This window comes from Pelodiscus sinensis, chromosome 16 (genome assembly GCF_052426305.1).
Source record: "Pelodiscus sinensis isolate ZL-2025 chromosome 16, ASM5242630v1, whole genome shotgun sequence".
NCBI classification, from domain to species: domain Eukaryota; kingdom Metazoa; phylum Chordata; order Testudines; family Trionychidae; genus Pelodiscus; species Pelodiscus sinensis.
In genome coordinates this window covers 12,705,430-12,716,868 of record NC_143067.1, presented here as the reverse complement: position 1 = coordinate 12,716,868, position 11,439 = coordinate 12,705,430, and the positions used below count along the sequence as shown (strand labels likewise).

General features: G+C 42.8%; 1 protein-coding gene across 1 annotated transcript; it reads right to left on the bottom strand.

Annotated features, from left to right (window-relative positions):
• LOC149523505 (leukocyte cell-derived chemotaxin-2-like) lies at positions 1 to 5,132 on the bottom strand. The gene is made up of 4 exons (XM_089769481.1): positions 4,921 to 5,132; positions 2,680 to 2,773; positions 636 to 787; positions 1 to 203 (listed from the first exon to the last, which is right to left on the bottom strand). The coding sequence occupies exons 1-4, from the start codon at positions 4,964 to 4,966 to the stop codon at positions 37 to 39; spliced, it is 459 nt and encodes a 152-aa protein (XP_089625607.1). The 5' UTR covers positions 4,967 to 5,132; the 3' UTR covers positions 1 to 36.
• Positions 5,133 to 11,439: the final 6,307 nt, after the last annotated feature.

Below are 11,439 nucleotides of genomic sequence, written 5' to 3'. Positions count from 1 at the left end.
TCAGATATTTTTATTTGGGATTTTGAACATTTCCATTTATAAGTTGCCAGTAGGATTTGAATGATCACAGTTCTGGATGTGAACATGAGATGATATACCAGGATACACTCTCTGCATTGGCAGCATTACTCCAATTTTAGATCCCTTACTGATCCAGCCTCTGCTTCTCAAAGGACTGATAAAGGCCAATTTTATGCAAGAACCTTTAGGGAAGGATAAAGGAGAGAGATTAAGGAAGAATAATAGAGATACCAACATTCTTCTATATGCAGCCAACAGCATCTGATGCCTACTCTGGCAGGTTTCAAGAAAAAGCACTAGCACTGATGCAGTCCAGAAAACAGCATAATTTGTGGAGAGTCAGGGAAAAGGAATATACTCGTGTCCTGTGGGTGGAGAAGTTGGACTGTTTTAAGAGTTAATGAGTTCTATATAGATTTGAATAGAGGAACGGATAGCTCTGTGTGAAACGTGGGCATTGGTCTATTCCATACAGTTATGCATTGATTAATTTTTAACTTTTTTGTATAGATTGTTCTTCTTCCATAGGTCTACAATTGTCTAGGAAGGTAACATTATTTAATGGCCAATATTTAAAGTTTATCGAATACTTTTATCTAAGGTAGCCTAGTTACCTGTTCTTGTTTCACGGAGTAAGATTCCATCATCAATGGCATTATTATTTCCAAAGGGTTTAATGCGTCTCACAATCAGACCACTAAAAGGAGCATACACTGTTGATCCATCCTTGCATACGACATCCACTCCTAGGTTCTTTCTGCCATTTCTGAAAATATGGACGTATGTAAGTAATGATGTTACTTATTGACCTGTTCTTCAGCCATAAAGCTTTTTACCATGTGTGACGGCACGTTGGGGGTTCCCCGTCTCCTGCACCCTGAAATGGCTCAAACAGACTGTACCAGCCAGTGGAATTGAGGGTGGTTTATTGCTCCTCCAGCACAGCGCAGCACAGATATAATCTGGTTACAGGAACTGGGCTAGGATGCCTCAGGCCCCCTTGAGATGGGGGAGACTGGGCCCCTAAACTCCAGCTCCTCTCCCTAGGCTGTCTCATCCATCCTCCCAGACAGCCACCAACCAACTAACCCACTTCCAGCCCTGCCCCCCAGCCAGGGCCGCATTCACCTTCCTTTGTTCCTCTCCATGGGGGGGTGTCTGGCCACTGGTTCCACAAGTTTGGCCTTACCTCTGCCTAGTGAGGTTTTCCCTGCTGGGTCTTGCTCCAGACAGCAGGGGTCACCACAGCCCAGCAAGTACCCCCACTACGTCACACCATGTAGATTTTTTTTTAAAGCAAAATGGATTCTTAGCTTATTTGCATTTAATATTTTTATTTCTTGAATGGAAATAGAAGTGTGAGATTTCTGTCCAGTTTTGATTTCTGGAACTCTTTAACTGCTCAGCAGAGATGGTCAAAATGGATTTTATTGCGACTTTAAAAAAAATTCAGTTAATTTTTGTGTGGGGAACTTTCCCATCTTTCTAAACAAATAACCAAACTCTCAAATTAAAATATTTTCCTTGGTTGAAAATGGGAGGAAAAATCACGTGTTAGAGATTTTTGTTTTTCTCAATGAAATTCCAGAAATATGTAAACTTTCTCTTATTAATGTTAAGGGATGGAGTAAAGACACCTTTCATAAAATATTTTTGTTTGTTTTATTCGAAAGTTGATCTCTCTGCTGTAGTACCTTGGAAATTGGAGATATTAACTGTCTGCTCACATAAGACTAAAGAGAACTCTTGAAGCAAGATATTTCACTGGTGTAAGTTCAACCAGGAACTTCATTGAAGCTATTCTGACTTAACGTTGTCTGTGCATTTCAACTAGGAGATTGAGATGACTCTGCTGGCTGGAGGTGAATTTAGACCAGGGTGGCCAACCTGTTACACACAAAAAGCCAAAATAGTGGTGGATACAGCACAAAGAGCCGAGGGGAACAGGGGGAAGGGAGTTGTTGAGCGCAAAAAAAAAAAGCCCCAAAGCCCCGGCCTCCGCATTTGGTCGGGGGGTGGGAGGGAAGCCATGGCCACTGCCCTTTCAAGAACAGAGCAGGCATTGCCCTTTTAAGGTGGCCATTTTGAAGGCAGCCGTTTTGAACTTTTCAGGGGATGCCATGACTCCGACTCTGTCTCCTTCAGAGCCGTGGGTGCAGGACCTGCAAATTTTTCTTTGAAGAGCCACATGAAGCTTGCAAGCCACAGGTTGGCCACCCCTGGTTTAGACAGTATCTTTGTTACTAACAGGTTCTTATCTGCTCCGGATCTACAGCAGCAGCCAACAGGAAAGTGAAATCAGCTGGTGGTTCCAGACCAGTTGGCAAGTGTCCTGTCTCTTACAAAAATAAACTGAAGTGGCACTGAAGTACTTTGGGACAATTGTTTGGTAGCCTCTTCAGTGAAAGCCAAGGCATGAGTGACAATTTCTACTCCCATTTTATCAGATGAGCTACTGCACATTGGAAAGATATTCACGTTATTCGTGTTGTCAGTTGTTTTCCAGTGTTCTGATGCACATTACAAGCTTAATTGCTTGATTGCTTTGAAAAGTTGGCTAAAATGACTAGAATATTTTGTTCTATATTAGCATTCTTATTATTTAAGGTACAATGAACAATTGACAAATCCAAAATCCCTGTGTCCAAATTATATTACCTTGGTGCTCCATAATATCCACAGCCATACTTATCACAGCCTCTTACGCTGTTCAGAGCGTTCCCATCGCAGATTTGTGCCCATCGTGCAGCAACTTAAGAAATGGGAAGGAAAAGTATATTTTCTATTTTTGTCCAGAACCTAATGTATGTTAAATATTTTCTGTGCAAATAATTTATTTAAAATAAGAATTTTGAATTTTAGTATCACTTTTCAATACCGACTGTCTTGCACAAAACCGTCGTTCGTTCTTTTCTTTAGCAGAAGCAGAGTGATGTATTTGTCAATAGTGGAAATAGATTGGACTTCTCTGCTCTGGCACTTTCGGGGCCTAACCGGTCCTGAATGAGGGGATTTGCTGGACATGGGGAGGCCCTCCCTTCTTATCCCAAGCTGCCCTGCTTCCCCTAGATTAGGGCTCCAGCCCAGCGCCATTACAACCAGGCTTCAGCCACAGGCCCCCTGCTGCCTGCTTAGCTGGCGCTCTCTCAGGCTACAGGTTTCTAGCTGCTGCTCACCCCACTGCTGCCAGGGCCAGCGCTCCCTGCCTGCTGCCAGGGCAGCTATTGCTGAGCTGGAGAATTGTCACACAACTATATCTATAAAGGTCAGATGCCTTCATTGAAAATGTATTGACATTAATCGAGGATGTAAGGACCTAATTTTACCTCTGAAACAGAAGAATATACAAAGGGGGTTGGGACTATAGATGTTAGCTTCATCCTGCTGCACTTTCAAAGAGTGCTTCACAAACCATATTATGGCTGTTTATGAAAACTGGAGTTGAGAGCAATGACTAGATTTTTATTAATTTCCCAATTAATATCACTGGTGGAAACAGCAAAGCAGCTACTCAAGATTGATTGCTGATGTTCTAATCAACCTGCCATCTGACTTTGCCAAGGGCTGCTCTAGACAACAGTATGATTAAAATGCAATGTAGATGCTCTTGCACTGTCTGAAGTAACACTCCCCCTGATTCTACTACAAGTAGGACCTCCCTGATCTGGCACCATCGGGACCTGATTAGTCCCAAAGGAGAGAATTTGCCAAACCAGGAGAAGTTTCCTGCCACTAGCCCCCAAACCCATTGTCTGTTTTGGGCAGGCTGCTTCAGCAGGCAGCACCCTGCCTTGCTCCTTCTCTCCCCCCCCCCCCCCCCAGTAATCTGGCTTGGCTGCTTGCCCAGCTGCTGACACTTCCCTGAGCAGCACAGGCTCAGTCTCCTGCTGCAGGGTTCTGGCCAGGACCACATGCTCCTGGTGGCTGCTGCATGGCTTTGACCCCACCCTCCAGGAAGCTGCCGGGGGTCTCCGGCTCTATGCTGCCACAGGGCTCCAACTCTAGCCTCCCCTTCCCATGGGCTGCTACAGTGCCCCGGCCTCCTGCTCTAGAGAACTGCCAGGAGACTCCAGGCCCCAGTCCTGCACTTCTGGGGATTGCCAGGAGACCTTGGCTTCGTGCTGCTGCAGAGCTTTGGCCTCAGCCTTGCACTCCTGGGGGCTGCCACAGGATTCCAGCCCCACACAGGCCCTGGTGGGGCTATGGCCTGATCCTGCGCTGCCACAGCCAGGCTGCCAACTCTGTTGCCCTGGCCTTGCCTTGCCCTCCTTCCCTTAGACTCCTGGGATTTCTGGTCTAGGAGCATCCGTGGTCCTGCCAAACCATGGATGTTGCCAGACCAAAGAGTGGTAGTTTTTGGAGGTACAGCTTGTATTGCTGTTTGTTATGGGTTCACCAGTAAGATCAACTGTAGGAATTTACAGAAAGGCCTTCTGTGGGCTAAACTAGAGAGCATGGGCCTAATTCTGATCTTTCTGGTTATAAATCAATGGCATGAAATCAGAACAGAGTCACTTCTCTAAATCTGAAGATATTTTTCTCCAACAAAGTAGCTGTTACGTTGCAAAAAAGCATTAATAATGTCAAAGCTAAGCTAATAACTTGGCTAGTTGTATATATCAGTGTTCTTAGGTCTCAAACTATTTTACAACTACCTTAGCTTTTCAATTCTTTAAACCACTTCTTGTCAAATCAGTAACGCATATCACTAAAACATTTTTCTCCAAATAGATAGACATACTATTTTTACAATAACTTGTCATAAAATAAATACTTCAGGATAGATTTTCCTACGGGAATATTTAGTTATCAGTAAATTCTGATGCATTTCAACTATATAAAGTGTCTTTTAAAATAAAAGCGTAAAAAAAGTACGACAGAGTACATTTCTTAACTTACCGTTAGAAACCAAACCAGCAAAAACAATCAGTTTGAGTGTGAGCATTTTGTACCTCTTTCATCAGAGTTCTCTATCAAATCCAGGTTAGAATGTACACGCTCTTTGCTATTTGTGTATCCTAAAAAGGCAGTTTGTCTTCCCAGCCAATCAGATTTAGTGGAGCATTGAAACAATGTAAGACCGTATTATCAGATTAGGCAATTAGGATGTTAACAGAAAATGCAACTGTTGAAAGTAAAGTGCAATAGTTACCTACTTGCTGCCCACAATCAGCCAAATGAAACAGCCTAAGAAATTGCATCGTTTTTGATGAGGGGCAGTAATTTTGCGAAGAGAGGTGGGAAAAAGAGGAGCGGAACTTAAGAAATAACTGCCTGAGCCATGAGGGTCCATGAGAAATAAAACAGATGAGCCAAGGCCAATTAATTACTTAAGATATTACATGCATATCCAGTGTCTTTATTGCTTCTATACGTGCTGTTGTCTTTGCTTGAAAATGTGTGTTCATGACAAATATTTCAAATAGGGTCACAAATAATATAGCAGGAAAAATTAATAAAGTGTGGGTTAGTATAAACTTACAGTTAAATGCCATAAAAATTTTGCCGCTTCCCTGCAATTGATAGGGAACCATACCAGTTGTAGTGGTAGCAGCTCCTCATCCCACTCAGCCAGCTGCTCCTGCTCTCTAGTGGTGTAGTGGTTTTTTTTTAATGTAAACTATGTGGAGCAGCTTGTGGTGCATACATGCTGTTATGGGGTAATTACCTTCCCCTTCATATCTCTAGCCATTGTGCATTCTGTACGGTGCAACATGTCCACATGTTACAATGAACACAAGCTTGTCACTCTTAGTGAGAAGTATCACAAGTATATCTGTGCCTGAAAAAGTGATGGATAGAAGTTGTGGACCTTCCTTGGAAAAGGCATTATTGGTCAGAATTCAGGAATGTTTGTGACTTCATACCTACTGTTTTTGGTGTTTATAGGGAACTATGTTGATAGAGATTCCTTCAGATACACTAGTGCTGCGTAAGCCTTTCATTGTGCTGCATACTTTCTCTGTTCATTTTCATGGGATTGGAGCGAGTTGTTACTTGTGTGGTAAGATGCTCAAACCGTTGTTTTTACCTCATTCTGTGGCAGCTGTAATAGTAGCCCCAAATGTGGTGGTAGCTTCTCTGATAAACTGAGATTCTTGGATTCCCTAGTGCCAAGGATGTAAGTGAAAGAGAATTAATATATCATACTTTCATACTCTGAGCTTTGTTTAATTATGAGATAAAGAAAGGTACTGCATTTATTTACAGCATTGAGTCTATTTAGCAGTCACTTGGAGACAATTTTACCTCAGCTACTAATTAATTAAGGTAAAATGTATTGTACAGAAGTTCAGTAAATTCTCCATCTGCATGAAACAAAACTGTCACACTGAATGGTCTAGCTTGACTTCATTTGGCAGTGAAATCCAAAATATTATCCACTGTGTTTCATCTGAGACCCACCCAAAGAAAAATGGGGAAGTGAGCTGGGTGCAGATCCTTACAGTATTTACATCTGGAGCTCTCACAGATTTGAGTGGGAGTTGGGTACCTAAATACATTTGAGGATTCAACCCATAGTGCAATGAAGGCAAATATAGTTGCTCAGTTTGCATACCCTTGAATATAAAGAGGCAAATGGAAGGCATGTGGATACAGGCTCTGACCTCTGAATGCTGTGTTCAGCTGCTTTACTAATTTAGGACGCTTAAACTCCTTTTTAAGTGTTTTAGGCACTTAGACTGGCAATGAGATTTTGGCTCCTATTGGAGTCTCATGAAAGTGTATAGTGTGAAAGCAGCTACTATCCTTAGTATTTACTTAGTAGGAACCAAATTGAGTGATTTGCGTAGAAGGGTATGAATCCCCTTTGTGCATAGAGCATAATGTAGTTTTTAGTTCTGTACCTGAAAAAAGTGTTGGCTAACCATAGTAGAGCAAGTAACTAGGGTTAGTGTGCAATTGTATATGATCACTAGAACAAGTCTGTGGTTTATTCTGTACATTAGGATTTACTAAAATAATAAAAATTGCAGGAAGAGATGACAAAAATAAACTAGATATGTTTAGGTACAAGTCAGGGCTTAATAAGCTTTATCTGAAAAAGCTTATCTGAAGCTTGTATAGTTTTACTGACAATTCCTTGTAGTCTCACTATAAACCAGCAGGCTGTGCTAATTGACAGATTTGGTTGCCTGTCACGGTTGGCAGTTCTATAGCCTAGATCTTCAAAGTGGCTTTCTAGTCATTACGCTGTTAACACACATGGATAAGCAGAAGCCAAGGCCCTATTCTTCTTCTGAATACTGATTTAAAATGGCTTCCTCTGAAAATTTGTTAGCCTTTTTAGATGATACTTTCAGGGACTGAACTCTGCTTGTGTAGCGTGGGGGTGGAAGATGAAATAGACGTTCCAGCACCACTCTTTCAACAGAGGACAGTTCAGCATTCTGGAAACAATTTTAAACACAGAGGAATATGGGGTACAAACAGGTGGCTTTGAGATGGCAGTGCCAAAGATTTTTAACTGTGTCCTCCGTGCTCCCATAGAGATTCAAAAGCCCCTAACCCATTTTCTGGCTTGCCTCAGCAGTTTGCTGGATACTTAGATGAAAATACAGGTTGCTTCTCAAAAACTTGAAGTTTGACACACAATATGCAAATAAAGGAGTGATGGGCAGGAAAGAGCCCTGCAAAAATATGCCATTGAACAGCAATGTTAAACACAACTGCTGGAGCTTAAGGTAGTACCTGTACCTGTTTCATGGACCATTTATTAATGCAATATATAGTACTGTTAAATTTATGCAGCTTCTAAGTCTACAAACACCATAATAAAGTGACTTAAAGTTTGTGGGGCTCCATATTTTTGTGAACTTCAACACTAAATTTACTTAGTTGTGAAAGGTGTTTCATATCCCCAGATCATTTTCCATTTGCATAGCTGAAAATTAGCCTGTATTCTTAAGTATCACCAATTACATCTGCAGTACAAATTCTTCCTGAAGTAGCAACCATGCATTTTGTTGCTTCCAGATTACACCTCAGTAGTATTTGTCCATTTTCATGGCTTTCAGTGGGCTTAAGAGTCAATGAAACTCAGCAAAATCTGTTCTATTATTAGTATAGTCTAGAATTCAATTCACTGTCGTCTAGGTGTCTGGCATTCTAGGGCTAACAGGACTAAAAAGCAGTAGGAGAAAATAATTGCTAAAATAAGCAGATAAAAACAAAAGTTGCAGAACTGTGCAAGAAGGTTCCATATTTCCTTAGCCACTTTTTAAGGTAGAAAACTGTGCTTCATATTTTGTGCTAAATTCTATAATGAAGAGATTGGTTCAACAGCATTTAAGTGTGTCTTCAAATATTAACTGTTATGTAGTTGACATCTTTGGCCCTTATTGCAGCCCCCCAGAACAACCCTTGCTAACGTTAAGCCTGTGCCTTGAAGCCCTATAGTGTAGGAATCTCCTTATTGATCTCTGAGGGTGACTAAGGAGAATTGCAGATCAGAGTTAGTTGAGAGTGGCAAATGGGTAGAGGCTCCCTACTCGAGGGAGTTCTTGGCTTGCATCTGTTACATTTGTTCATTGAATGGCTGAATGGGGCATTTTTGTTTGCATTTGGGGAAAATAAAATGCTGCAGTTCCTGTTGGAAAATGAAAACTGGAAGTGCATCAATATACTTGTTGTAATAACTGTGCCTACAAATTTACCCTACCTGGGAGCCCAGCTGTAGAAAGTGATTGTGTCATCTTATGAATTTTTTCAATTTCCTATATCAAATACTGATGGGAAAAGTTTTAAAAAGAGATTGAATTAGATCAATAGGCCTTTTGATTTATACTAACTCAAGGCCACTGCAGAGTAAATGAGAAGTGTTGGACCAGAAAATCAATGAGCCAAGTGTGTTGGAAATAAATTAAGTTTATTTAGTAGACAAATTAATGAGGGCTATTCTGTCCTCCATTCCACTTTTGAGTTCTTGAAAAGAGTATGGGGAGAGATGGTGAAAGGGATTAAAACAAACTTTCTACATCACTGCAATGCTGGCAAGCTAAAAGATGGTGGAGTAGGGGAGGAGAAACAAGTTTCACCCGTCTGACAACTGTCCCTGTTGTCTTCTAGGACCTTGGAATCCACCATGACACTGCTATGCCTTTTTTCCCCTTACTGCTGAGAAATGTCCTGGCCACACTGGCCCAAAGAGAAGGATCCAGATGACATTCCCAAATTCTCAACACCACCTGACAAGTTCTCTCTCCTTGTGTGTCATTTTTCTTTTTCGTTTTCCTGTCCTCCTCCTTTTTCCTTCTCTGTAATAGGTGTCTGGTTTAGCTGGACAAAACTAAATTTTTAACACTACTGTAAGCCTATGACTAGAAAGAGGCAACTAAATTGAATATCCTAAACAGCCTGTCTCTAGTATAAGTTCACCATGTCACGGAGTGGCCTATAAGTGTGTTGCTCTGGCAGTGAGATTGCAAGTGAGAGCTAACTCCAGAGTCAAAAGCTGCATTTTTTTGTCTTTGCTGTTCTTTTTTTTCCTCTTGTGTGCACCTTTTACACCAGTAGCAAGGAAGCTCCGGTCTATCACAACCACAGGTGAAAGTACCGTAAATTAGCATATATAACCACACTCATGTACAACCCGCAGTTTTTCCTAAATGTGTTTTTAAACAAAACAAAACAAAGTCTTAGAATAACCCACGCACGGGTATAGCCCGCGGGTTATATACGATACTTTATGGTGCCTGGTAATTGCACAGACCAGCTGCAGCCTCTGGGATGAGGAAACGGAGAGCGCAGTGCAGGTGAGTTGGCCAGCCTGCAGAAGGGGAGCCGCACTCACGCCCAGGCAAGTAAAAATACACTTGTTTACCCCACGGAAATGTATATCTCGTGATGGGGTTTCAGGGTTTGTAAAACTTTGTATAACCTGCGGGTTATATGCTCTGAAATACGGTAAGCCAGTGTGCTCCTGAGGTAAGGAGGAGCCATCCCATTGGGGTACTCGGCTGAGGGAGGTGAACTAAGCAGCAATTAGCGAGGCAAGAAAGCGGCTACCTGGGATGCATCCCTTCCCCTCTCATCGGTCCAGGATTGCATTTCCCCCCCCCCCCCCCCAAATACTCACCCTCATCCCCCTGCCTTGAGCCCCCTACACCTTCAACCCTGAATCCTGCACCCCTCACATCCTCCCATGCCTTGAGACCTTCCTCACACCCCAACCCTGATTCCTGCAGCCCCCTACCTCAAGCTGCTCCTTACACCCCCCACACTTACCCCTTGTTCTGAGCCCTTACACTCCCAAGCTCCTGGCCCCCCACATCTTCAACCCCTGTTCTGAGCTCTCCACATACCACAACTGCCTGCCCTGAGCCCCGCACACTCCACGTCACACAACAGCACCTGTAAGAAATTTATTACAAACCTCCAACCTTCCGCCCTTAAGGCACCCTCTCTGGGGCTGGTGCGATATAACAGCACCTGTATGTGTTATTCACCTCTGATCTAACCTTTTCCCTTTCTCCCCAAAAGGGCAGTTATTGCCATCTTTTAAACTACCATAAGAGGAGTGGGCAATAATTTTTAGTGGAGTAAGGGGGCACTCCAAGATTTTGGTAAGTGGTCAAGGGCAGCACTTTTTTATGGGGGCTGGGATAGAGGTTGGGTGGAGAAGGGAGCTTGGTGTAGGGGATTGGGGTTCAGGGAAGGGTGTGGGGTGGAGGGGAGTCTGGGTGAAGGGGGTTGTGACCTAGAACAGGGTCCAGGAAGGGGTATGGGTTTGGGGGAGGATTCCGACCTGGACAAGGGGTGTAGAAGGAAGTGCAGGGTCTGGAAGGGAGTTGTGACCTATGGAAGGGTGGTGCAGAGAGTTTGGGTGGTGACCTAGGGCAAGAGAGGGTGATGACCTGAGGCAGGAGTTGGGGTGTGGGAGAGGGTGGGGTGCAAGTTGCAGGCTGTGGTGGGGGGCTTATCTAAGTGGCTCCCCGCCAACAAACCCAGTGGGGTTCATAGGCAGGCTCTGCCACAAGTTTAGAAAAGTTCATGGCGAATATCCGATTTTCATTATCGCAAAACTCTTAATTGTTTATCAAAGTGGCTCAAAAATGGATTTTATTTTCCATGTAAAGCTTTCAAAATTCCAAATGTCCATGAAATGGGTTTTAATTCTTCCTCAAATATTTCTGGGATTTGTCAAAAACAAGCCCATCACATTTTGGGTTCTTGTTTGTCAGGTGAAAGCCCATTTCACTTCTATTCATTGGGTCTGTTCTGTTCCAGATCTATAGTAAAAGCCAATAGCACCAGATAAGTACATGTGGTATCAGCTGGTCATGTCAGTCCAATTTCCATAACACAAATCAATAGTAACACACAACTTCTTACGGACCCTAGTTGACAGCCTCACCGAAGAGAGCCAAAGATTAAATGGTTGTGGAGACAACTTGTATCAGCTGTGCTCATTGGAAG

Excerpts from the sequence above, each read along its gene's own strand:
- LOC149523505 (XM_089769481.1), bottom strand. The coding sequence starts at position 4,966 with ATGCTCACACTCAAACTGATTGTTTTTGCTGGTTTGGTTTCTAACG. Across the intron at positions 2,774-4,920 it reads TGCTGGTTTGGTTTCTAACG|TTGCTGCACGATGGGCACAA; the intron begins GTAAGTTAAGAA and ends CCATTTCTTAAG. Across the intron at positions 204-635 it reads ACTCCGTGAAACAAGAACAG|GTTCTTGCATAAAATTGGCC; the intron begins GTAACTAGGCTA and ends CCTTCCCTAAAG.